This window comes from Oryctolagus cuniculus, chromosome 12, assembly GCF_051225735.1.
Source record: "Oryctolagus cuniculus isolate XC-2025 breed Fujian yellow rabbit chromosome 12, ASM5122573v1, whole genome shotgun sequence".
NCBI lineage: Eukaryota > Metazoa > Chordata > Mammalia > Lagomorpha > Leporidae > Oryctolagus > Oryctolagus cuniculus.
Window position 1 is genome coordinate 88,136,497 of NC_142878.1, and position 27,768 is coordinate 88,164,264.

Here is a 27,768-nt window from a genome sequence, read left to right on the forward strand (position 1 = left end):
ATGATCTGGCCAGGCATTAGTAGACACAAAGGACATACTGAATGTATTGAGTAAATAAATCTATCCCTATCTTTTCATCAAACTTAGACCCCCATATCCCTAAACCTCTCTTTAGCAATAGCTTTCATGAGATCTAAGCTTATGGATATACCTGCATAAAGAAGTCCTTGTTCTGCTACATGGTGCTAAGAACTTTTAACCTAATAACCTATCATAATGTAGATATATTTCACAATCGATCTACTCTCTTACTCTGTAACAAAGACCAAACATGAAAATAATGAAGGTTCTGTTTCCCTTAGTAAAGGACCACCGGTCCCGGTTGTGTCCTCAGTTGTTCCCCGACACATGGTAAGCACCGTCTGCTCCCTGAATCCCAACAAAGAACATTTAATATCTGTGAATCCCAGCTGTCCTGTTGCACAACTGCAGGCCGCACACTTCTGACCCCGCGGGCCACAGTGCAGGCGGCCCCGGGGGACACGGCTGTAGCCCCTTGCAGCTGTCCTGGCTGGGGCAGGCCCCATGGTTCCCACGGCACCACTCCCTGTGTGCACATCTCATTAAAAAACTGGAATGTTCGCAAAATATGCTGTGAGCACCATGAAAAGTGAACAGATGGCCGGCTGGCTCTCCAAATATTTTGACAGGATAATATTTTAAAACACACCTTCACAATAACCCTAGGTATATTTATATGCACATATATTAAAAGCAAATGTACTTCTTAAATGCTGAAGAAGATAGAAACCAAATAGTATAGGGCTTCCGAGGAGGAGGAGGAACTGGGGATGAAGGGAAAGGGGATGGCGCAGGAGAGCTTTGACTCTGGATTTAGTATTTTAGTTTATGTAAACACGCATTTATGTATTATTTGTCTGAAAGAAATGGGAGACCAGGAGAAGCACCTGGCTCCTGGCTTCGGATCAGCATGGTGCGCCGGCCGCAGTGGCCATTGGGGAGTGAACCAACGGAAAAGGAAGATCTTTTTCTCTCTCTCACTGTCCACCCTGTCAAATAAATAAATAAATAAATAAAGAATTACAAGCAACTACATCCACGTGGCTTCCTTGCTCTGAATCCTTCAGTAGCTCCCCACTGCCTTCCAGCTGAAGTCCACGTTACACAGTCTACGGCAGGTCTGGTTCTCCACTCTGCTCTCCGTGAGCCCAGTGTGCTCCCTACCACTCGCAGGGCCTCCCCAACCCCATGATGCCTCAGCCCTCTAGACTTTGGTACATGCTCTGCCCTCTACCTGGATGCCTCCCGTCGGAGTGGACACCCCTCTTTACCCCCAGGGCCATGGACGTGTGAAACACTGAAAGAGAAGTACTTGGTTTTCCAGACTAATCCAATCCTTGGGATACCATCCACTCGAAGCTTCCCAGCGCACAACTCACTGCAGTGCTGCCCACCAAATTATGCAGAGAGCCAGGATCGGAAGTGAAGCTGTCCCCTCACTGCCAGACCAACTCTGTCAAGTGCAGACTGCAGTGGATTAGAGAGCAGGCGTGGAGTGGGCACTCTGGAACCGCCTGACAAAGATGCTGACATGGCTGTTCTCCCTAAAAGCTGCATCAAACCGAAGTTATATACAGTTACTTGCAATTGATAATTTACTGTCATCTGGGACGCAAACCTGAGTTCTATCCTTGGGCAAGGCAGTTATCTGTAGGGCTGGCTCCCTTCTCTGAAACACTAATCCAAGTTTGGATTACATGATATAAAGTTCTTTCCAAATTCTGTACATGTATGAGACATGCTTAAAGACATTACGCAGCCCTCCCCAGAGCTGCTCTTTATTGTATTCCCCTCCTTGCTTCTAAAAAGGACCCACAAACAGAAATGCCTATTTAATAGAAGCAAAATTTTATTATTGGAAACATTAGTTTGCTCATTATTACCCTTTAAAAGTTCCTAAGCAAAGGTACCCCATCTTTCCTATCACCTGCCAATGTAACAATGAGTATTTTCTCTTTCCTTTTCTCTCTTTTGGAAGCAGAGAGACAGATTGAGCTCCCACCTGTCGGTTCACCTCCCAAATGACTACAATAGCCAGGACTGGGCTAGGCTAGAGCTGGGAGCTAGGAACTCAATTCAGGTCTCCGTGTGGGTGGCAGGATTCAATTACCTGAGCTGTCCCCAGTGCCTCTGAAGGTCTGCCCTAGCGGGAAGCTGCAGTCGGGAGCCAGAGCTGAGCATGAACCTCAGGTTCTCCTATGAGGTGTGGGCGTCTCAACTGGCACCTTAGCTGCTGGGCCGAACACCGGCCCTGTAATCCACTTTCTGGAAGAACAGCAATCAGAGCACCACAAGACAAGAGTTGCACTATTTTGCCCTAAAAGCAGCAGCTTTTCTCTGCAGGGTTCCAGAAAATTTCATGAATCTTAGAAGTAAAAAAATAAGAGAAAAAACTAAAATCTTTATGAAATTGTCTAGCACAGTATCTACATGTCCTTCAATTCATTTCTGAGCACAGAAGCCTAACACCTTACATTCCTTAATCAAGGACAAAAATGCCTGCAGGGGCCGGTGCTGTGGTGCCTGCAGTACCCACACTCACCCAGATGCCAGTTTGAGACCCGGCTGCTCCACTTCCAATCCGGCTCCCTGCTAATGCGCCTGGGAAAGCAGAAGAAGACGGCCCAACTGCTTGGGCCCCATTTATCCATGTAGGAGACCTGGAAGAAACTCCTGATCGGCCCAGCTCTAGCCATTGTGGCCATTTGAGGAGTGAACCAGCAGATGGACCATCTCCCCCTCTCCCTCTGCCTTCCAAACAAAGAAACAAATCTTAAAAAAAAAAAAAAAAAAAAGCGTGCAAACAGAGGCATGGTAGTGGAGCAGTCAGGCCTGCACATAGGAGTCAGATGGCTGGAGTGTGAATTCTGGCATTCTGGAAAGATGAGGATCTTGCCAGTCTCTGCTTCACAAGTTTATTGCAAAAATAAAAGTAGAGAGTTCAGATCCAGTCCTTAGTCTCGCGCTGGAACATGGTAAATGTCAGCTAATAGCAATGGTACTGAGAACCTGCTGTGAGCCAGGCACTGGCTAGGTGTCCTATTGTTTCTGGTCCTCATGACAGCCCTGGCAGAGCAGGTACAATCTGTCCATTAGTGGCTATGGAAACAGGCTCCGAGAGGTTACAAAGCAGCCCGGGTTACATGCAGTGGCGGCCGGAGCCAGGCTGGGTCTGCAGACTCTAGGACTGCCTGTCAATGCTGCACTGTATTCTCACCTAGAGACTGTTTGATGAAACCAGGTTGTATTGCCTTCAAAAACAATTATAAACGCAGTAAACATCCTTTTGGCAGCTGTTCTCAGGAGCTCGATTTTATGCTCAGAGACATTGCTTTCGTCTTCTAAACCAGAGTAAATCCTTTCTTCTCATCAAGTCTCCTGCAGTCCGCAGGTCCTCATGCTGGGCTTGTCACTAGCCAGCTGGTGGTGGGCCGCGTTTCACTTCTAAAATGACATTCCGAGTTACACAGATCCACTCCTGTCCTAAAACTGTTCTCCTCCTCCTGGTCTAAGGCAGCTCTGCAAGCTGCTGCTGCCACCCAGAGGAGCAAATACCGCTGCGGGCCCGAGACGGGACGAGAGAGTAGTTAGACCGCGGTGATGCATTAGTCAAGGGCCCCCAGAGAAACGGAACCAACAAACTGCACAGGAGGCATTCCCAAGTTCGTGGAAAAACTGCACATTATGAAAAAATTGTGCATGTATTTCAAGATTTTTTTTTTGCAGCAACATAACCTTAACTTTTAATTCCATTTCTATGAACTTTTTGGAGTACTCTCATAAATGACTAGCTCATCCCTGTAAGAGACTATACAGATTTATGGTTTGAAGCAAAATAATACAAGGGTAACCACGCTCCCATTGCCCAGCCAGCAGACCGCACGTAAGAGCCTCCTCTGCAGCCCCTGAGCCTCTGCGCGTGCGACAGTGCCCCTCGGGCCTTTGCCCGCACAGTGGACTCATGGTTTGGAACCTCACACTGTTCACTGCTCTGGTGTCTCCATTATATGCTCATGATGGCATTACGTCTGCTTTCATGGTTGCCTCCTGAGGCTGGCTACACAACAAACATTCAATACCCAGGATGTCCACGCAACCTCATTTGCCTGGACAGGGAGAGTCCTGGTTTATGCCTGTTGGCCTGGAGTAATTATTCTAAGTGCTTCCTTCTTCTCATTGAAGTTGGATAAGCAATTATACAATCACTCTGTTGTTGAATGAACAACTGAGTAAAAAACTTCAGCTGGTAACTCTAGGCAGGAAAAGCTAACATGGAAGGATCGCAAACCCCCCAGCAGGGGGCCCTAGTAATTGAGATGTCCGTATCCCACACTGGAGCACCTGGCTCTGATCCCTGGCTCCAATTCCCTGCCAGTGCAGACCCTGGAAGGCAGTGGTGATGGCTCAGGTAACCCACATGGGAGACCTGGAGTGAGCTCCCAGTTCCTGGCTGTGGCTCCAGCTGGAGGCTGTTACAGCTATTTGGGAGGGGAGGGGGGAACCCAACAGATGAGAGTTCTCTCTGCCACTCAAATTAATTAATTTTAAAAAATCAACAGTTGCACAGTTTTTAAAAATAACCTGTCTTCAAAATCTATTCACATGCCAATTAGTTGCCCTTGCTCCTAGGGCATGATATAATCTCCTTGAGGTTGACATTATACATCCAAATTTTATTTAAACTTCTGTTATTCAAAAAAATGCTGCTTTTTACCATTACTCAACAAGTGGAAAGTGAGGCCTTCCATGTTTTTGACAGTAATCTTCTCTTTCTCCAACAGTGTCATCTTTTATTTTAAAAGTCAAGGCAATTCCTTATAAATAAGGCTTTTAATAAGTGACAAATATGGAATAGGTTCTTGTCCATCTTCTTCCTACTTAATGCACTGTTGCATGGCAACAACTGTTTTCGCCAGCTTCTTCTTCGCTGGAAGTCTGAGAGTCTGAAATCTGCATTGGCTTGGTGGAGCTTGGGAATTGTTTTGGTGCCAAGGGTGCAGATATCCATTGTAGAAGTCAGTAGCCGTGAGTGTTTTCTTAAGCATTACTGATCGGACGCCAATCCAGCCATCCTGAAGGACAGGAGACAGACAGTGAATAGGCAGGGGTGGCCAAATTGAAAAACTAAGGACATTTTATAAAGTTTTTAACATGGAAGCAAACCAACCTTTACAAAATGCCCAGCTGCAAATAGCACCGTACTGGGTCACACACACACAATCCCTTGGCTCTAAAAGTTTATTACAGGGGGAGACTACACTTACTTACACTTGACGGGAGCAGAGCAAGGTGTGTGCTATTTGCATGGTGCTGTAGGGCTCTCTGAGCACACCTGTGTCTTATTGTAAGCGGTCATTTAAACATAATCAACTGGTAGGCAGAAGCAGTGTCACTTTCTAAGCACTTTCGAAAGGGCAAAGGCACTTTCGAAGGGCAAACCGAGGCCCAGGGGTGGGTGACTATTTGTCTGAGGTGGCACAACTGGTGAGTCTCAAATTCACGTGTCCTGCCTCCCTGTTCTGAGAGCAAACCACACTCGATACTCTACCTAGGCAGACCCAGCCAAGGTCAGCAGGACACAGACATGCAACAAGGCACCTGGAGCCACTGCAGGGGGATGAAGAGGCCGTCCAGCCCCACGGTCTGTGTACGGCATGTCAACCCATCACCCATTTTAAACATGCTCCATGCTCTTCCTGAGCATTAGCACATGACAGGAAACGGAAGGTGGAACGCTTCTCAGGAACATGCCGTGCAGTGGTTCCAAAGTCGCTTTGCACAGCTCATAAATCTCTCCAAGCACTGCTGGGCAACAAAAGCAAGCAGGAGCCTTGCCCTACGGTAGCTCAGCCAGACACGTGCATATGACTGTCTTTCACGTTACCAAGCACAAGAGCCTGTTGGTTAAGCTAGAATAATCCAAGTACTCAGACAGCATTCAAGTCACTGAATCTTCTTTACTGAGTGGCAATATTGCCTTGGCAAAATTTCATCACTCGCAAAAAGTTATGCTAGGAATTCCAGCATTTCTTAAGAAAATCAAGCTGTCTATAGGCCCAATATGATGCACAGGCAGTGACTGAGTTAAATCTGAACTAAAAATGATAAATGATACAAACTATAAACTCAGTAAAACAAGAATGGGAATTTCAAACTAAAGGAAAATATACCTTGCAACAAACCAGCAGTATTTGCAACTGCTTGTGGTATATTACTGAACCTGGAGTAACAGTCTGTCCTGTTAGTTTCAGATCTGAAGAATGCGGGAGAGAGAAAGAGAAAAATAATTATGCAACTTCATGGTACTCCTTGAAAATCAAAAACCACCTTGAGAGGCAGAACTAATACTGGCAAGGACGACCTTGCTGATGTCCTGACTCTACCTCCACAGTTACAGTGAGTCAGGCATGGTGCACTCGTACATCATGAACCCAAAGGGCAGCTTCCCATACATTGGCTATAAGGCCTTCACCCCATCTCCTGGTGACCGCCTGAAGTGCCGAATCTGCAAGTTTGGTGTGGCCATTTGGGGAAACACAGGCTACCTTGGAAGATTCAAGCTGGTCCTCCCATCTTAGCCCGGGCAAGCCCCAGTTCCTAGGCACCTGGGGAGCTCTAACCGTCCCTGGACTAGCCCAGCTCTGCAGCTCACCCTCCTGCCTACCACTTTAGAAGGGCGCTGACTGGCCCTAGAACACACACCTGCAGTGTGCAGCCAGTGCCCTGGCCCAGATTCTCACTGGGCAGCCTGCATACGTTCATTGTGATATTCACAGAAAGGAGCTAACCACACCTTTAGGTATGAAATCACAGAGCTTTAAACAGGATAGCACTAGGAGTTTGCCTACTTCCCCGGTTCTCGTGATGACTAAATATGAAAGTACACGTGAACAGACATTGCAAAGAATAAGAGAAGTGAATGTAGACTATTATCATTACTGAACCGAAACAGAAAGAATCTGTATTTTTAGTAACTATGTAAAGTGAACACAATTTCTAATAGACTGTAGTGAGAACATCTTCAACATCAACTGTTCAGTTAGTACCAGCAAGGACTGAATTGTTAACTTCTACCAAATCCAGAAGTTTAACAGTATTCTCCATCCAGAGTGTCTGCAACGGAATCTGCAAATAAAATACAAGCAGGGGTAAGAACGGAATACACTCAACCCACAAGCCCTCCTATTTTGTGTTAATCTGCTCTGATTTTTCTCCCATTTACAGAGAAAGTGGGAACTCAGCCATTAAATTTATGACCCAGAACGTAAGCATGATCCTCCAGGATTTGTAAGATCTTGAACATTATTTTTAAACCGATGTTTGTATCTAATATTTCCAATTAAAATGTACACTTTAACAAATGCCAAGCATTATAGCAGTTATGTTAAAATCATTTTTTTTTTTTTTTTTTTTGATAGGCAGAGTGGACAGTGAGAGAGAGAGACAGGTCTTCCCTTGCCGTTGGTTCACCCTCCAATGGCCGCCGCTGCAGCCGGCGCAGCGCGCTGATCCGATGGCAGGAGCCAGGAGCCAGGTGCTTTTTCCTGGTCTCCCATGGGGTGCAGGGCCCAAGCACCTGGGCCATCCTCCACTGCACTCCCTGGCCATAGCAGAGAGCTGGCCTGGAAGAGGGGCAACCGGGACAGAATCCGGCGCCCCGACCGGGACTAGAACCCGGTGTGCCGGCGCCGCAAGGTGGAGGATTAGCCTAGTGAGCCACGGCGCCGGCTCCATTTTTTAAAAAGTGACAAGTCTGTATTCCCACCCCCAGATGTAACCACTGTTAAGTCTGAAGTGGATTTCCCTGTTTGCCAACAAATATTATTACAAAATTCTAGAACACAGGTTTACAAGGACCTTGTTACTTTACATGGACAACTTTTCTTTACTACACACTTGTCTACTTCACTCTGATCTGCTGCAGATTCATAATTTATGCAATTAATGCCTTTATGATGGATAATTTTCAATTTCTTGCTATTATAAAATATAAACAGCCTTGCAGGTTTACCTTTGAGCACTTACATATTCTGGGAAATAGCTGTAGTGTGGGCTTTTAAGTGGAACGCCTGAGTTATACAGCAACAATATTTTGCTGTTAAATCGCCTTGATAAGTAAAAAATAAAAAGCAATCTATTGCTGGTTATGGTTAGTGAGACTGATGAACTTTTCGCATATTTATTTTACTGTTTACTTATTTCTCTGTAAACTGTGTATTTATGCCCTTTGCTCCTTTGCTTGTATTTTTTTAAAAAATGGGTTGTTCATCTCTTACTAATTTGCAAAAATCTTTTTTTTTTTATTTAGGAAAGTACCCTTTTAACTCTTGTATGTGTTATGAATATTTTTCTTAATTTGCTGATTTTTACTTTTGGAGGCAGTGATTTTTTTTCCATGAGTAAGTTTTTTAAATTTATTTTAATTTTTAAATTTACTTATTTTTCAGGTGCATTAGCAGGGAGCTGGATTGAAAGTGGAGCAGCTGGGACACAAACTGGCACCCACACTGGATGCCAGTGCTGCAGATGGTGGCTTTTACTGCCATGCCAAAGCATGGGCTCCATTTTTATTTTATTTTCAATTTTTAAAGATTTATTTATTTAGTCCTTTGAAATGCAAGGAGACAGAGACAGAAGGGATGAAAGAGAGAGAAAGGGAGAGAGACAGACAGAATATTTTCCATTTGCTAGTTCATTCCCCAAATATACACAATAGCTGGGCCAGGCCAAAGCTAGAAGCTAGGAATTCCATCCTGGTCTCCTACACAGGTGACAGGGGCTCAAGTCCCTGGGCCATTATCCACCGCCCCCAGGTACATTAACAGGAAACTAGATTGGAAGTGGAGCAGCAGGAACTGGAACTGGCCCTCCCACGTGAGATGCAGGCATCGCAGGCGGCAGCTCAACCTGCTGTGCCACAATGCCAGCCCCTCAAAGGATTTCTCAATCATGCTGACTGAAAAGGACTCACATTTACTGAGAATAATGAACATGCCGGGCACAGGCTCAGAACATACAGCTCTTGGGCCTGCGGAGGGAAACTCACCTTCTCATCAGAGCACTGCAGAAAGGAGAGGGATGGTGAGAATACAATTGCAGTACCCACTATCACTGCTGGCAAAACCCTATGCTGGCACGGATTTAAATCCATTTACCTCCTTTGACCCTGACGGATGGGCACGCTGGAGCTGCAGAAGTAACTCTCAGAGAACAGGGAGGTCTTGCCGAGCAGCTCATGCCGACTCTGAGATAGGTGCCCAGCCTTTCGCAGCACACAGCTCTTCCCAGAGAATGGGAGAGGGCAGGTGCGGGAGAGAGAGATGTGAAAAGATTTCAAGCTATGGGCCTAAACTGCAGCTCAGAAAGTTGTCTGCTTGCTCTTTCTACCCGGATGTCTTCCAAGTATCTCAAACATAACGTGGTCAAAATCCTATCAACGCTACTTCCAAAGCACAGTCACCACTCAGACGTCAGCCTAAACATCAGCTCGAGGCCTCTCTGTCTACCCACCTGAGAGAGTCTTCAGTTTACCATATGGAACTCTCACATTCTCTGGGATTTTTCTTGTTGATTGGCTTGTTTGGTGGCTATCCTCCCACACCACTTCTATCTGTAGGCCCTAGCACATCACCTGACACACAACAGGCCTTCAGCGACTGTTTTGTTTACTGGGAGGATGAATAATAGCAGCTGTCATTGAATGAGTGCTTGCTCTGTGCCAGGTACTGTGTGTTTTCTGTGCATTCTATCAGCTCTTATCCTCCCACGAACAAACTAAAGCTCAGAGGTCAAATAACTCCCCTGTCTCCTAAGTCACAGTCTACAAAGCAGCACAGAGAACCCAGCTCTTCCGCCTCTGAAGTCCCTGTTTCCTGACGCCACTTTGCTGCAGCAGGAAGAGCACAGCATCTGCACTCGGACAGATCTTGCTCAAAACTTAGCTCTGACTTAGTAAGTGACAACGGTACCTTGAGCAAAACTCAGTAACAGTTCACTATCTACGGTTAATCTCAATACACTCAACTTTAACAGGGGATGATAGTCACAACAACACGAGGCTGCACGGAAGAATCTGGCATGGTGAGGACATCCTACCCGACTTCAGTATGAGAAGCCCTCCACGGGGGCCGGCACTGCAGTGCAGCAGGTTAGGCCGCTGCCCGCAACACAGGCATCCCATGTGGGCACCGGATCGAGCACTGGCTGCTCCTCCTCTGATCCAGCTCTCTGCTGTGGCCTGGGAAGGCAGTGGAAGATGGCCCAAGTGCTTAGGCCCCTGTACCCACGTAGGAGACCTGGAAGAAGCTCCTGGCTCCTGGCTTTTGGCCTGGTCCAGCCCTGGCTGTTGTGGCCATTTGGGAATGAGTCAGCAGATGGAAGATCTCTCTCCCTCTCTTTCTCTGTAACTTTGCCTCTCAAATAAATACAAATAAATCTAAAAAAAAGAGTCATCGATTTGGTAAACCCAGAGTGCCAATAATATAAGAGGCTATCAAAATGAAAAAAAAAAAAAAACAACTCACAAACTTATCAATGAACTGAGAATTTAACTTAGAATTTTTTTTTGACAGGCAGAGTTAGACAGTGAGAGTGAGAGAGACAGAGAGAAAGGTCTTCCTTCCGTTGGTTCACCCCCCAAATGGCCACCAAGGCTGGCGCGCTGCACCAATCTGAAGCCAAGAACCAGGTGTTTCCTCCTGATCTCCCATGCGGGTGCAGGGCCCAAGCACTTGGGTCATCCTCCACTGCCTTCCCAGGCCACAGCAGAGAGCTGGACTGGAAGAGGAGCAACCAGGACAGAATCTGGCGCCCCAACTGGGACTAGAACTCGGGGTGCTGGCGCTGCAGGGGGAGGATTAGCCTAGTGAGCCACAGCACCAGCCTAATTTAGAAATTTTAATAAGCTGTTACAGCTCTACTCTGTGTACCATGTGTGGAAATCAGTTATTTGGGAATTTGATTATAGAAAATTGGCCAAAAGCAGAAAGACATACTGGAAAAAGCTATGGATTAGAAGTTGGAAGACTTAGGTTTGTTGTGTAGTGACTGCATACCCCTAAGTTAGTCATCTCATTTTCATTCCAAGTGTCTATGAAATGGGATAATAAAACCTGGTTATAGGACATTGTAAATAGATACTTGGAAATGTTTTATGAATTCTAAAGCCTCTATAAAGACTTAAAGTTTAAACAATACATAAAAGAAAAATTTCAGATTTCCTAGGTCCAGTTTCAGATTCATTCCTAAATACATTTACAAAGCAAATAAAATGCACAAGAAAACCCAAACAGATAAAACTATAACCTGACTCGCCAACTTACTATATTTCCAATGGCACGATAAAGTCTGAATATTTGCTCTGAAGTTTGTTCTTCCCATTTTATACAGCTGGTGCCAGCAGATATCTTAGGAGCTATAAGATAAAGCCAAGAACAAGAATGATTATCAGGTTCAATGTCCATGAATTGATAAATACTGATGTTGAGTAATGCATTCAAGAGAATTCATTACAATATTCTCTCAACATTTATATACATGTTCAAAATTTTCCATAACATAAAGTAAAAATAAATAAACCAAGCAAGTACCAAAAGAAAACATCCGCAATGCTGGCATCCCACATAGGCACTGGTTTGAGTCCCAGCTGCTCCACTTCTGATCTAGCTCCCTGCTAATGCACCTGGGAAAGCACTGGAAGATGATCCAAGTCATCGGGCACCTGCACTCATGTAGGAGACATGGAAGAAGTTCCTGGCTCCTGGCTTCAACCTGACCCAGCCCTGGCCAGTGGATGGAAGACCTCTTTAAATATATGATCTATATTATATGTAGATCTCTTTATATATATATATGCATATATATATACATATATATGTGTAACTCTTTCAAATAAATATTTTAAAAAATGAGTGAACTTGTTTATAACATTGAGAGTAGAAAATGCTCTTCTAACTGTGATTCAAAGTCCAGAAACAATTAAAGATGGACAAGTCAGACTACACAAAAATACCCTTTCTTAAACAGGACTGATTACATGAATCAGCATTCCTATGGGATGCTGACATTGCAGGCATCAGCTTACCCTGCTGAGTCACAATGCTGGCCACAAAATACACCTTTTTATAAGAAAAAAAGAAGGTTGAATTAAAAAAGAAACAAACATTATAATCTGACTGTATACCCTTAGTAGTTTATCTCCTAAGGTCAAAAACCAAACAATAAAACCAACCAAAAAACCTTCAAAGAAAGTTTGTATCTTACTCAGTGTTTTACTGTAAGCAATAATACTAGTATTATAATAGTGATATTATGTTATACATAGCAAATAAATAAATAGGGATGTTCGCACAGCTTTAAAATATTAACCCGTGGCCATGTCGTGGCTCACTAGGCTAATCCTCTGCCTGTGGCGCCGGCAGAGGTTCTAGTCCCGGCTGGGGTGCGGGATTCTGTCCCGGTTGCTCCTCTTCCAGTCCAGCTCTCTGCTGTGGCCAGGGAGTGCAGTGGAGGATGGCCCAAGTGCTTGGGCCCTGCACCCGCATGGGAGACCAGGAGGAGACACCTGGCTCCTGGCCTTGGATTGGCGCAGCGCGCCAGCCTTGGTGGCCATTTGGGGGGTGAACCAACGGAAGGAAGACCTTTCTCTCTGTCTGTCTCTCTCTGTCTAACTCTGCCTGTCAAAAAAAATTTTTTTTTAAATTAAAATATTAACCCATGGGTTACCTGCTAATTGCAAAAGGGAAAACATTTTCTTTATATTGGACAATCTGGTGGGCACCATCTCAACCAAGTGACCAAACTTAGCTTCATTAGCTTTGGTGCAACCTGGATTTGAAGTGAGGTTTCTCCGTATGTACCCTTTTAATTAGTTTTAGCTTTTGAATCATTATATATTTCGTCTATTCAAAAAGTAAAATCATAAAGAAAAATTTTAAAACCAAATTAAATTAATTAAATTAAAATTAAATTAAAACCAAAGTGAGGAGCCGGCAGGTAAAGCCGCTGCCTGCAGTGCCGGCATCCCATATGAGTGCCAGTTCGAGACCCGGCTGCTCCACTTCCAATCCAGCTCTCTGCTATGGCCTAGGAAAGCAGTGGAAGATGGCCCAAGTCCTTGGGCCCCTGCACCTGCATGGGAGACCTGGAAGAAGCTCCTGGCTCCTGGCTTTGCATCGGCGTAGCTCCAGTCATTGCAGCCAATTGAGTAGTGAAACAGCGGATGGAAGACCTCTCTCTCTCTCTCTCTACCTTTCCTTCTCTCTCTGTGTAACTCTGACTTTCAAATAAATAAATAAAATCTTAAAAAAAAAAAAAAACAACCACAGTGGGTGTTAAAAAAAAAAAAAAAAGTGAAACAAATGTCATGGAAACACAGTATCATCTATGAAATACTCTTTCCAAAAACTTTAAACCTGAATCTCATTAAACCTTTAGAATTTCTAATTTACAGTAAACACAAGCAGAAGAAAACAAGCCAAACAGCACTGGCAGGAAACGAACCAATTAGTTATCTGGCTTGGACTTTTCAAAAAGTCAGTGACAGAGAGAGGGAAAAATAGTGGAGGAATCATTTTAGATTAAAGAGACTAGAGATTTGGGGTGGCACTGTGGCATAGTGGGTGAAGCTGCCGCCTGCAGTGCCAGCATCCCAAATGGGCACCAGTCTGAACTGGCTGCTCCACTTCCGATCCAGCTCCCTGCTATGGCCTGGGAAAGCAGTAGAAGATGGCCCAAGTCATTGGGCCCCTGCACCTGCGTGGGAGACCCAGAAGTAGCTCCTGGCTCCTGGCTTTGGACTGGCACAGCTCTGGCTGTTGCAGCCAATTGGGAAGTGAACCAGTGGATGGAAGACCTCTCTCTCCCCCTACCTCTCCTTCTCTTTGTGTAACTCTGACTTTTAGATAAATAAATAAATCTTAAAAAAAAAAAAAAAAGCATTTGGGGAGTGAACTAGCAGGTGGAATAGCTCCCTTGCTCTCTCCCTTTAAAAAAGAAAAAAGACTAGAAATTTAAAACTAATAACAGCTTCTAATTACAATCTTCAAAAAAGTATAAAACAGATTTTTAGACAATTAGGAAAACTTAAATATGGACTAGACACTGGATGCTTTTAGGGAATTAATTTTTCTTGGAAATGCATGCTAAAGAATTTAGAGATGAAAAATCATGATTCAAACCACTAAATGAAAAAGCAAAGTTTACTACACACACACACACACACACACACAGAGACAGAGACGGAGAGACATGGCCAAATAGTGGTAATTGTTGACTCCGGGGTAAAACTGGTATTTACAATACTAGTCTTTCAATTTAGTTCTGGGTTATAACACTTTCCAAAATAAAAGAGGGGCACTCAGCCTTTAGTCAAAACTAAGGAGAAATGGGGCCTCCACCTGTGGCACTGGCATCCCATACAGGCACCGGTTTGAGTCCTGGTTGCTCCACTTTAATCTAGCTCCCTGCTAATAGCCTGGGAAAGCAGAAGTGCTTGGGCTGTTGCACCCACGTGTGAGATGCGGAAGAAGCTCCTGATTCCTGGCTTCAGATTGGCCGAGCTCTGCTGTTGTGGCTATCTGGGGAATGAACCAGCAGATAGAAGACCTCTCTCTAACTCTGCTTCTCAAATAAGTAAATAAATCTTAGAGAAAAAACAAAAAAACAAAAGTACAGCAAAGACGTCCATGTGCTCAATGCATCGCGACAAACCATATCAAAGATGTTCAGCCTCTGTGGCTTTCACTCACCGTACGTCACCCCCTCAGCTGGCTGCTGCCTTGCACGGTTCAGACTTTCAGGCAGATTCTTCAGAACTGAAATAAGCTACAAGAGAAAAGTGATGCACTCACGATGAACGAGGAGCATGAGCAGATACGCATTACAGGTCTGTTCCATGAGACTGTGGCAGGGTTGGGCAGTGAACAGACTCCGGCTATGAGGACAGTTTCAGTGAGACGTGGCTCTCTCTACCTCCAGGTCACTGATGTGCTTCCAGAGAGTGCTGGGTTTTGCTCGGCTGTGCCAGCTCTTGCCATCAGGACGAGCCGTGCTTGATTCCTCACTCCCTGCTCCCTCCCCACCACAGGATGCAGGCAAGGACTCGAGGACTGAGAATGTACCCTGGAGTCACAGGCCAAATCCCAGTTCTGCTAGTACTAGTCGTCTCGCTGTGCATCGTTATTTAACTTGTCTTTGGCCTTCAATGTCATAAATCTGTGAAACAACTGACAGCAATAATATCTCCAAGGTTAGCTGGGAAAGTAAGACAAAAAAATCCCTTGAGGACAGACTTGGCACACAACCAAGGCATGCACTATTGTAAGGTCACTTTCACGGTGAGTGCCCAGAATGGGAAGTGCCATCCACATAGCTTGGAAAATATTTTCTTGCAGTGTATAAAAATCAACTGATTTATAGGAATAATATTTAATCATTAAGCATCTGCATCATTAAGACCCTACTGTTTGCAGACTCAATGAGCTGTACAAAGCCACAGAGAGAAGAAAGATTATCTATGGGTAGGGTGGGCAGCAGGATTCCAGGGCAGAGAGATGCAAATGCCTGGAACTCAGGCCCAGAAGTGGGAGGAAAGCTGAGTCACTTAGGAACCGGCTTTTAGTTCAGTCTGACAGGTACGGAGTGAAACCCGGAATCGTGGTCTGAAGACCTCACTCTGAAGTGCTAGGGAGTATCTGACATCTCCTGTTTCATTTGAAAGCTTTCATTAAGGACCCGCTCTGTACAAATTCTCCAAGACTTACACACGATCACAAATGGTGGATTAATTTTTAGGAAGTTAGGGATGGAAACCACTCTATTTATAATTTTTTAAATGGAAGCTTAAAATTATACGCCACAGAATTGCTCATCACAACCAAATGAATGGAGAGCAGAGGGATACTGCAGAACCCTACCATGTTGGCCCCCAGTCTTGACAACACCACTTCTAACTCCTTCGCGGTACTCCTGGGTGACACAGGAATGGTTTCCTGCTTGACAATCGGGCCTACGTCAAACCTAGTGAAAAAAAAAGAAAAGAGCAAATAATAACATGATTACTATTTTTTTAAAAGATTTTATTTATTTGAAGATAGAGTTACAGAGAAAGGGAGAGACAGAGAGAGAGAGATCTTCCACCCAATGTTTCACACCACAAATGGCCGCAACAACCGGGGTTAAGCCAGGCTGAAGCCAGGAGTTTCATCCGGGTCTTCCATGTGGGTGCAGGGCCCCAAGCACCTGCATCATTTTCCACTACTTTCCCAAGCACATTAACAGGGAGCTGGATTGGAAGCAGAGCAGCCAGGACTCAAACTGGCACCCGGAATGGCGGTTTAACCCACTAGGCCACAGCGCTGGGCCCAGTATCCTGGCTTTGGCCCCAGGTTAGCCCTGGCCATTGTGAGCACTTGGGGAGTGAACCAGTGGACAAGAACTCTATCCATTTCTCAAATGAATAAATTAGAAAATAAAAATTTTTAAAAAGAAAGACAAATGATCAACATTCACAAAGACTGAATAGACTCAGGAATCATCACATACACACCACCTAGGTTTCAGAATTATCAAAGTTTCGCTGCTCGTGTTTCATCTACCCTCTCCCTTTTTCCTGAAGTTAAAATAAATCATATATGTCATGTTCTTCTTGTGAATTACTGCTTTTTATGGGAAAATCAGGTGGTAACAGGTATAGCACTAATAAACTCAGTAATTTAAAATAATTTTAATTGTAGGTATGAAGAAAAAAATTTAAGAAAAAAACATTTAAGACAATTTTATTACGCATCGATATACCAATATATTCCTTCTTCAGGCTTCAAGTATTTTTTAACTGTCACTTAGAAACCAAGGCCAGGAGAATGAAGATTCAAAACAGCTAAACAAAAATTCATGTCTGGGGATGGGCATTCGGCCTAGCAGTTAAGATACAAATCCCATCACTGCCAGGTTTGATTCCCAGCTCTGTTGCCTGCTTCCTCCCACCAATGTAAATCCTGGGAGGCAGCAGGTGATGGCCCAGACAGCTGAGCCCTTTTCACCCATGTGGGAGACCTGGACTGAGTTCCTAGCTCCTGACTCTGGCCCTGGCTACTATGGGTATTTGGAGGCGTGGACTGGCAGATGGGAGTTTTCTGCCTGTGCTTCTCTCCTTTCTGTGTCTCAAATTGGGGGGATGGGGTGGGCATCTCATATTTACACAATGTCTTTAATAAAAAATCCAGGGGCTGGAGCTGTGGTTTAGCAGGTAAAGCCACTATCTGCAGTGCCGGCATTCCACATGGGCGCCGGTTCAAGTCCTGGCTGCAGGCCGGCACCAATGTGGGAGACCTGGAAGAAGCTCCAGGCTCCTGGCTTCGGATTGGCTCAGCTCTGGCCATTGCAGCCATTTGGAGAGTGAACCAGTGGAACCTTTCTCTCTCTCTCTCTCTGCATCTGCCTCTCTGTAACTCTGTTTTTCAAATAAATAAATAAATCTTTTTTTTAAGATTTATTTATTTATTTATTTGAAAGTCAGAGTTATACAGAGAGAAGGACAGGCACAGAGTGAGAGACAGGGGTTTTCCAACTGCTGGTTCACTCCCTAACTGGCTGCTCTGGCTGGAGCTGAGCCAATCTGAAGCCAGGAGCCAGGAGCTTCTTCCAGGTCTCCCACATGGGTGCAGGGGTCCAAGGACTTGAGCCACCTTCTACTGCATTCCCAGGCCACAGCAGAGAGCTGGATTGGAAGTGGAGCAGCTGGGACTTGAACAGGCACCCATATGGGATGCCAGCACTGCAGGCAGCAGCTATACCTGCTACGTCACAGCACCAGCCCCCAATAAATAAATCTTTAAAAAAAAATTCAGATGTTAATAATATAACTTATTTCAATTAACAAGCTAAAATTTTCACATTTAAAAATATTTTCACATGTAGAAAACCTTGAATGTATTTAATTTTACTTATTTGAAAGGCAGAGAGAGAGAGAGAAAGAGATCTCCCATTTGCTGGTTCACTCCTGAAATGTCCACAACAGTTAGTTGGGATCAGATAAGAACAAAGCCAGGAGCCAGGGAACTCAGTCCCGGTTTCCCTTGTGGGTGGCAGGGACTCACCCACCTGGGCTGTCACCTGCTGCCTCCCGGGGTGGGCATTAGCAGGATGCTGGAAATGGTGACGTGGGGAGGGCTGGGACGTGAGCCCAGGCACACTGATACGGGACATGTGAGCCCCTAGCAGCACCTTAACTACTGTGCCAAACGCCAACCCCTCACAAGGACTTGAGAGAGACACTGTGTAAGTACTCACAGGCATACGGCTCAAGTGAGAAACCAGGAAGAAAACACACAGAGTATAAAGCAAAGGAAGCACTCTGGTGTTACAGAAATAAGTAAGTAGCATCCACCCACTCCCCTCCCCCCAGACTGATATCAGCATCTATCACAGGAGTCCAAAGAAAACGCACTGCACCTTTTGGGTCTGATCTGCATGATGGTCACTCCAGTAACCGCGTCTCCATGCAGCACCGTGTGGATGATGGGAGCTGGCCCACGCCACCTCGGGAGGCAGCTGGGGTGCACGTTCAACACGCCACTGAGTTCGAAAATGCAGAAATTAGTTTGCCAACTGGCTTTATCATTCAGTCACTGATACCTGCACTAATATCCTGCTTTTCTTTCTTTTTTTTTTTTTAAATAAGCTCATGACATTATCAGTTAACTTACTATTTTTTAAGATATTTATTTTGGCCGGCACCGCGGCTCACTAGGCTAATCCTCCGCCTTGCGGCGCCGGCACACCGGGTTCTAGTCCTGGTCGGGGCGCCGGATTCTGTCCCGGTTGCCCCTCTTCCAGGCCAGCTCTGCTGTGGCCAGGGAGTGCAGTGGAGAATGGCCCAAGTGCTTGGGCCCTGCACCCCATGGGAGACCAGGATAAGTACCTGGCTCCTGCCATCGGATCAGCGTGGTGCGCCGGCCGCGGCGGCCGTTGGAGGGTGAACCAATGGCAAAAGGAAGATCTTTCTCTCTGTCTCTCTCTCTCATTGTCCACTCTGCCTGTCAAAAAAAAAAAAAAAGGTAATTTAATTTTTTTAGAGATTTATTTATTTGAAAGAGTTACACAGAGAAACAAAGGAGAGGCAGAGAGAGAGAGAGAGAGAGAGGGGTAGGGGTCTTCCATCTGCCGGTTCACTCTCCAGTTGGCCACAATGGCTGAAGCTGCACCAATTTGAAGCCAGGAGCTAGGAGTGTCTTCTGTATCTCTCACGTCAGTGCAGGGACCCAAGGACTTGGGCCATCCTCTACTGCTTTACCAGGCCACAGCAGAGAGCTGGATCGGAAGTGGAGCAGCCAGGTCTTGAACCTGCGCCCATATAGGATATTGGCATCGCAGGCAGCGGCTTACCCCACTATGCCAGAGCACTGGCCCCAACATCCTGCTTTTCATTACACTTTCCCCCAAATTTAAAAGAAACTGACTATTAATCTGGTCTTACATTACCTGAAAGGAAAAAAAGTCAGAGGCCAACTCAATGTTTATTCTCTTATCCTAAGAAAGGAGTGAAACTTAATTAAAAAGATATTCCAGGGGCTAGCACTGTGGCTTAGTGGGAAAAGACTCCACCTGCAGTGCCGGCATCCCATCTGGACACAGGTTCAAGTCCTGGCTGCTCCACTTCCAATCCAGCTCTCTGCTGTGGCCTGGGAAAGCAGTAGAAGATGGCCCAAGTCCTTGGGCCCCTGCACCGCGTGGGAGACCCAGAAAACGCTCCTGGCTCCTGGCTTCGGATCGGTGCAGCTCTGGCCATTGCAGTCCTCTGGAAAGTGCACCATAGGATGGAAGACTCACTCTCTCTCTCTCTCTCTCTCTGCCTCTGCCTCTCTGTAACTCTGCCTTTCAAATAAATAAATCTTTAAAAAAATATTCCACAATAGCTCACAGCTTCTGGGAATTTTTACATAAAATTTAAAATTCACTTATAACTACTACATGAGAACCATTCAAACTCTATTATGCATCTTACAAACACAAACTGTATTTACCGTCACATGATTACCCTTACTCCATTCAGTTTGTATACAGAATTTCTAAAATAAACTCCTAGAATCCCCATCAAGTGATCTATTTTAGACCTTAACACAAAAACTGTTAAAAGAGACAAAGAAGCGGATCAATTCAACAGGAAGATGTGACTATAATAAATGTATATGCACCTAATTACAGGGCACCTGGCTGCTTAAAAGAAATGTTTAAAAAAAAAAGGAAACGCTAATGGATCTAAAGGGAGACATAGACTCCCATACAATAGTAATGGGGGAGTTCAATACCTCACTTTCAGCAATGGACAGATCAACCAGACAGAAAATCAGTAAGGAAACAATAGAGTTAATGGACACTATAGACCAAATAGACCTAACGGACACCTACAGAACTGCTCATCCTACAGTTACAGAATACATTCTTCTCACCAGTGCATGGAACTTTCTCTAGGATAGACCACAGGGCAGGCCATAAAGCAAGTCTCAGCAAATTAAAAAAAAAAAATGAGATTATACCATCCACCTTCTCTGACCACAATGCAATGAAGCCGGATATCAACAACTCAAGAATCTCTAGAACATATGAAAACACATGGATACTGAACAACGTGCTCCTGAATGAACAGTGGGTCATAGAAGAAATCAAAAGAGAAATCAAAAATTGTTGAGGAACAGGTTTTTTTCATACTATTTGTTGAACTCCTTAGTATAAGTTTACCTTATGTGTATGAAGTTAACTGAAAATAGATCTTAGTAAAAAATAAGAATGGGAATAAGAGGGATGAAGAAGAAGTATTCTTCGGGAAATTGTCCTGGAAGAAGTGCTGTTCATATGAGCAGGTGTTGGTCATGTGAGAAATGAGGGTAATAGGAAGGGTATTCGAGAAGACAGTGAGGTTTTCCAAGCAAAGGAAAGACAATAAGGAAAGGTGGGTGGAAGGAGAAAGTCCCGCACACCAAGGGAATGGTGTGTGGTTGTGGATGCCGGGAGCCGAGCCTGAGAGGTGAGCAGGGCAAAGGGGTGAAACTGGAGGCGTCCAAGTTAAACTGTACTTTCACGTTTGGTTTTTCAACACATCTAGGGTATGACCTGAGTCATCCAATAAACTTTTGTTTTTATTAAAATGCTACCCTGACTTCAAGATTGAGAATGCCAGACTTACGGGAGGTGGAGAGGGCGAGGATTAGAGGAATGTTGGCTAAAGGATACAAATTTCAGCCAAACAGGAAGAATGTGTTTAAGAGATTTATTGTACATCATGGTGACTACAGGAATAATAATGTTGTTTGCCTGAAAGTTGCTAGAAGAGATTTTAAGTGCTTTCACCACAAAATATAGGTGTGTAAGGAAGCATATATTAATTGGCTTAATTTAATCATCCCACAATATATATGTGTGTGTATCACAACATCAAATTGTATGTCATAAATATATTTGTTATTTGTCAATTTAAAATAAACAAACACAATTTTTAAAATTGAAAAAAAAAAAAAAGAGTGTAGGTGGGAGTGTCGCTATGGTGGGAGGAATCACTATGTTCCTAAAGTTGTATTTATGAAATGCATAGTCTGCATACCTTAAATAAAAGGTTTCTGGGAAACAAACAAATGATCTCTTTACCTTTGCTGCTTATCCTAATATACCTATCTACCACTGCTTCACAAGTTAATACTAATCTGTAATTAGCTTAATGATGTCTCCATCAATGTGCACATTAGCTGTTGTGTACATAGTGAAGTTTTATATTCTAAGTCCTTCTGTTCAGCCCAGTCCTATTCATCCAATGAATATTCCCTGGCACAACCCAAGTGCAAACACTGTTCTAAGTGCTGGGGATACAAGTGGCAGCAAACTAAATAGGAAAAAAAAATCCTGCACCCCATGTGCAAAGAATAGGAGATAAGCGGCCGGCGCTGCGGCTCACTAGGCTAATCCTCTGCCTGCGGCGCCGGCACACCGGATTCTAGTCCCGGTTGGGGCACCGGATTCTGTCCCGGTTGCCCCTCTTCCAGACCAGCTCTCTGCTGTGGCCAGGGAGTGCAGTGGAGGATGGCTCAAGTGCTTGGGCCCTGCACCCCACGGGAGACCAGGAGAAGCACCTGACTCCTGGCTTCGGATCAGCGCGGCACGCCGGCCGCAGCGGCCATTGGAGGGTGAACCAACGGCAAAGGAAGACCTTTCTCTCTGTCTCTCTCTCTCACTGTCCACTCTGTCAAAAAAAAAAAAAAAAAAAAAAAAAAAAAGAATAGGAGATAAGCAACACAACACAAAATGCTGTATATAAAAGCTGGTCAACAGTGCTGGGGGCTGTGGAAGAAGACAGAGCAGAGAAGCAGGCAGGGGTAATGGCTGGGAGACTGCAATTTTCATAGTGCTCAAAGAAGTTCTTAGCAACAAGACACTTGGGCCAAGACGGAAGGGGGTCAGGGACTAAGACGCGACATAGGGAGAAAAGCTTTTAGGCAGATGGAACAGTAAGTACAAAGTCCCTGAGGAAGGTAAATGCTTGGCAAGGTCAAGACGGAACCAGAGCCAGGATGGAACAGTTAAGGTGTGGCCAGAGAGCCAGCAGGGCCCAATCCACGCGGGTCCCTGCCAGGTACCATCAGGGCTTTGACTTATTCTTCTGAGCGAGATGAAGAACTGCCAGACTTCTGAGCACAGCAACGTGACCCAACTTATTCTTGAAAGGGACCGCAGTGTCTGCTGGCCAGGCAGGACACTGGGAAGGCAGAGAATAGGAGGAGGCCACCACGGCAACACAGTGGGGGCAGCAGCAGTGGGAATGACGACGGATTCCAGGCAGGTTCTGAAGGCAGAGCCAGTAGGATTTCCTGATGGACCTGGTATGCGGTGGGAGGTAAGAAATCAGGAATGACTCGAGGGGGCCAGTGCTGTGCTCTAGACGGCAGAGCCGCCGCTTCCGACGCGGGCATTCCATATGGGCGCCAGCTGCTATCCCTCCAATCCAACACCCTGCTGATGGCCCCTGCTCCATGTAGGAGACCCGGATGAGGCTCCTGGCTCCTGGCTCCTGGCTCCTGACTTCAGCCTGGCCCGGCCCAGTCATTACAGCCATTTGGGGAGTGAATCAGTGGATGGAAGATCTTTCTCTGACTCTCCTTTTCTCGCTAACTCTGCCTTTCAAATAAATAAAATAAATCTTTAAGACTCTAGGCTCTTGGACCTATACAACTTGAAGAATGAAGTGCCACCTCTTGAGATACAGATTCTAGGCGGAGCAGATGTTAGGCCGAAGTCCAAGAATGCAGCCTTGAGCATCTTGAACATAAGGTGCCTATGAGACATCCAGGCTGAGCTAGGAGGAGAAAGCAGGTGTTAGGCAGTTAGAGTCTGAGGCGAGAGCTGGGCTGGAGGGACCAACCTGGGAGCTGTCAGCACACACGTGGAATTCACATGAAAGGCCACAGAGAGTGATAAGGAACTTAACACATGTTGGCAATTCATGCCACAAATAAAAAGTCTTTATTTTAAAAGAAAATGCTACTAAAGAAAGTATCACTCATGTTCAAATTATCACATTTTAGATGCCCAGTTCCTTTATACAGACCAAGGTCACGAGTCTGTATTTCCTTAAAAATAAAACTTACTAGGGAAACTTAAGAATAAGAGCCTCACTCAAAAGTCGGCCAAACGAGGCGACGACTCCCACGTCGTACTCCCCAGCGCCCACGTCCGGCCACTCGTGCACCGGCAGCTGAGCCTGCGCTGCGAACTGCTTCACCGGCAGCCCTCGGGGCGACGGCGAGGGCACGGTGACCACCTCCAGTCTGTCGATCAGCGCCTCCTCCTTGTTCTCCCTACGTTAGAAAGGCCGGGAGAAAAAGGAAGCAGTGGTAAGGGAACGACTCGGCCCTCAACGGCGTCGCACACTGCTAAATCATCTTCGGGAGTAAAGTTGTGAAGGACTCAGGGTTAAGTGATGAGAACCAGAGTAGAGGTGGCGTCTGGGCTAGTGGTTTAGACACCCCCGTTCCACGTCAGAGGACCTGGGCTCAAGACCCAGCTCTGGCCCCTGACGCCAGCTTCCTGTGGATGCTCACTCCGGGGGGCCGCTGTGACGGCTCCAGTGGCCGGGTCCCTGCCACCTCTACAGGAGGCCGGGATCCAGATCCCAGTTCCTAGCTCCTCCCCAGCCACTGTGGTCATGTGAGGGGTGAATCAGTGGATGGGAGAGCTCTCTGTCCCCCTCTCTCTGCCTCTCCAACAACGAACGTTTAAAACCCGTGCAAGTGGAGACTGAGTTTTGTTTTTTATTTAACTTTAATCTTGAAGAGCCACACGTGGCTGGTGGCTACCATCCGTGGACAGCATTATTCTAGCGAGCTCTAGAAACACACACAGTACATTTTATACAAGTAGGCTGTTGTATATACTGTTCTGCATTTTGTTCTTTCCTACGTATGCTACTGTGTGAGTCTTTTTAAAAAATGGGTAAAACACACACACTTGTATTTCTAGAATTCAGTATTTCTAGAAAGATAAGAAATGGAACAGTCTCTGGAGAGAGGAACCAGAGGCAGAGGTGGAAGGAAGTGCCTTTTCACTGTATATCCCTTTAATCTATGGAATTTTGAGCCACAATATGTCTCTTAACCATATTTTTTTTTTAATATTTGACAGGTAGAGTTGTAGACAGAGACACAGAGAGAAAGGTCTTCCTTCCGTTGGTTCACTCCCCAGATGGCCACTATGGCCGGAGCTGCACCGATCCGAAGCCAGGAGCCAGGTGCTTCTCCTGGTCTCCCATGGGGTGCAGGGCCCAAGCACTTGGGCCATCCTCCACTGCCCTCCTGGGCCACAGCAGAGAGCTGGACTGGAAGAGGAGCAACCGGGACTAGAACCCGGCGCCCACATGGGATACCAGTGCCGCAGGAGGAGGATTAACCAAGTGAGCCATGGCGCCGGCCCCATCTTAACAATACTTTTTAAAAAGCAGACAAGAATATCTACCATGGGTATTAATATTGCATGGCAGAACATGTAGAACTATCTCCTTGTTCCCACCTGCATAGTACTCCAGCACCAGCGGGTGTACATTTACTTATTAAACAGGTAGTGCCCGCACCTGTTGAGGAGTTTGGAGAGAAGCAATACAGACCAAGGCACTAAACAGAAAGCTTAGGAGCAATGGAACAGCCAGGGGCCGGGCCGGGACACAGGCAGCCACAGACTCCCGTGGCAACCCGGGGACAGCGGCCTGGAGGGTGCAGAGAAGCAAGTGTGGCGTTAAGGGTGCTGCGGGGAGTGTGTGCAGGGGGCACGGGAGGGGCTCACTGCACCAGGGGCTGCTGCAAAGCATCTGCAGGGAGCATGGGACAGAGGTGACGGTGCGCCAGGGACACGCAGAACAGAGGAACAAAACCTCGGCTGCGGGACACTGCTGTGTGGCATCGCCAGGATACAGCACGCAGGGGCGGCCACCAGACGCCCTCCGCCTCACCCACCACATTTCATCAACACTAAATGTACACCTGAGAGTTCTGGCTTATGCGGTTATTTATTACTGAAAACGGTTCTTCCGTGGACAAGGGGAGTGAGCCGCAGCCACGCAGAGGGGTAGCCCACAGGGTCCACGGGAAGCCACGCAATGGATGGGGGGGCGGGTAGAGGAGCAACAGAAACCGGGACCCTCGAAGGCAGGGTCGGCTTCGGGCGCGATCCGCTCAGCCGATGACCTGGGGCAACCTCTCCGAGCCCCGGCCTCCTCGAAGGCGAAGCGGGCAGCCTGGCCGGAGGTGCGGGCCTGGCCCCGCGGGCGCGCCGAGCGCTCGGAGAAGCCACCACAGCCCGGGGCGGGAAGCCGGGTGCAGACCTGCGGCCCCCGGCGCCAGTGGCTGACTTCCCAGGAGACACCGGCTCCGGGCCCACACCGCCCCGGCGCCGCTGCCTTCCGCCACGGGGCGGCCGGGCCCCGCAAGCCCCGGCCCCGGTACCTGGCGGCGTGTAGCGCCCGCAGCGCCTCGCGGGCGAAGTGGTCCGTGCCGAAGAAGAGCACCCGCCAGGGCGGCTTCTCGCGGACCCGGGCGTCCCGGCCGTCTTCTCCACCGAGCCCGGTCAGTGCCCGCCACCGGGGGCTCGGCCTCGCGGCCACCGCCCCACCGGCCAGGCGCTGTCCCCAGCAGCGCCGCGCCAGAGCCCTCATTGCCCCGGCAGCCGGCGGCCCATCCTGCGCAGGCGCGTCGGGACGCAAGGGACGGCGCCGGAAGAGAAGGGCGTGGCCTGCACGCCGCTGGGGGCGGGGCCTGCCCGCGGACCGGGGGGCGTGACTTGTGCTGGAGCCGGTGCAGGAATTCGCGCCTTCAAGGGTTGCATTTATGTGCTTTCTTTATCCAGTCTCTCAAACGAATTCTTCCGGGAACAAATCATAGTGTTTCCAGACAGTGTATCTTCATTTATGTAATGCGGTATCATTTTTTTATTACGATAGCGAATATCGACTGAGGACCTACTATGTGCCACACCGTCTCACATATCATTACCGTCCTTTCATTGAACAGAACCAGGGCTCCGGGGGATCAAGGACTTAGCGGTGTCCAAGGTCCGCACAGCCAGTAAATGGCAGAGCACAGGTGCAAGACTTGTTCGGTGGCTCCACAGCCTGCGACCCTAACCATCTGACCCGCACGGCAGTCCTAAGCAGCAGCAGGCAAGTCTTCGTCCCCATTTCTCATCGGGGGAAACCGAGGCTTAGCCCCTTCATGAAAGGAAGGCTCCATTCTCTGTCCTGAGGTTCTCTAGCACACACAGGGATGCCCGGGCAGCACAGTTGTCTGAGGACCATTGGTGCATTGTGTCTGTATCCCCAAGACCCACACAGAGGCCTCTTTGGATATAGTCACAAATCCACGAAGTCGACTCTGGTCTGGGAGCAGAGCCCAGGTGCCCTTCTAGCCTTACTCACAGGGCCTGCCCGGTCATCCAGTGTTAAACTCAATGACGCTGGGCCAGGCCTTCTCCCCAGCTTATGAGCTCTGCACGTCTGTGCTTCCGGGCCTCTGCTCGTGCCGTTCCACCTCCACCACCCTCCCGCGCCTCTTCCTCTGCATGGTGTTCATTCTTCAATGCCAACCTCGGATTCCTCTCTGAAGCTTCCGGCTCTTGTGTCTGTGGATTTAATATCTTTCTCCACAACGCCCTTAACAACCTGGAGGGACCTTCTCTTCTCGCGTGGTTTGCTATTATTGAGGGAAGTTGTGTCATGTGTGCATAGACACCAACACACTCACCTGCGGTGGGACAGAAAAGACAAACAGGAAGGGATTCCAGTGACCCCGCTCATCTCCTCACCTCTCTATTCCCTTAAGTTCTGTCCCAGTAGCCCCCCTCTCTTTTAAGATTTATTTATTTATTTATTTGAAGGCAGAGCTACAGAGAGGCAGAGGCAGAGAGAGAGAGAGAGAGAGAGAGAGAGAGAGAGAGGTGTCTTCCATTTGCTGGTTCACTCCCCAAATGGCCACAACAGCTGGAGCTGAGCCAGGAGCTAGGAGCCAGGAGCTTCTTCCAGGTCTCCCATGCAGGTGCAGGGGCCCAAGGACTTTGGTCATCCTCTACTGCTTTCCCAGGCCATAATAACAGAGAGCTGGATTGAAAGTGGAGCAGCTGGGACTCCAACCAGTGCCCATATGGGATGCTGGCAGTGCAGGCGGCAGCTTCTCCCACCATGCCACAGCGCCGGCCCACATAAATCTTTTTTTTTTTTTTTTT

At 46.9% G+C, this 27,768-nt stretch overlaps 1 protein-coding gene across 6 annotated transcripts; it reads right to left on the reverse strand.

Moving 5' to 3' along the window:
* Positions 1-1,852: 1,852 nt before the first annotated feature.
* MTFMT (mitochondrial methionyl-tRNA formyltransferase) lies at positions 1,853-26,269 on the reverse strand. 6 transcript variants are annotated; one of them, XR_016218261.1, is made up of 9 exons: positions 25,998-26,266; positions 23,652-23,861; positions 18,472-18,594; positions 15,936-16,038; positions 14,769-14,844; positions 11,343-11,434; positions 7,096-7,146; positions 6,192-6,274; positions 1,853-5,093 (listed from the first exon to the last, which is right to left on the reverse strand). XR_016218261.1 is itself a non-coding variant. In XM_070054379.2 (9 exons), the coding sequence occupies exons 1-9, from the start codon at positions 26,204-26,206 to the stop codon at positions 4,896-4,898; spliced, it is 1,173 nt and encodes a 390-aa protein (XP_069910480.2). In that variant the 5' UTR covers positions 26,207-26,264; the 3' UTR covers positions 1,853-4,895. The 6 variants fall into 6 exon arrangements, 2 of the variants coding, with proteins under 2 accessions (XP_069910480.2, XP_069910481.2); XM_070054379.2 differs by having other exon boundaries at positions 7,068-7,146; positions 25,998-26,264; XR_016218262.1 differs by lacking the exon at positions 11,343-11,434 and having other exon boundaries at positions 7,068-7,146.
* Between the last annotated feature and the right edge of the window lie 1,499 nt (positions 26,270-27,768).

Bases quoted from the DNA above. Each gene is read 5' to 3' on its own strand.
- MTFMT (XM_070054379.2), bottom strand. From the start codon at position 26,206: ATGAGGGCTCTGGCGCGGCGCTGCTGGGGACAGCGCCTGGCCGGTGGG. The intron at 6,275-7,067 runs GTACTAACTGAA...CGCATTCTTCAG, and splicing joins TAACAATTCAGTCCTTGCTG to ATCTGAAACTAACAGGACAG. The intron at 5,094-6,191 runs GTATATTTTCCT...CCTGTCCTTCAG, and splicing joins TACTGCTGGTTTGTTGCAAG to GATGGCTGGATTGGCGTCCG.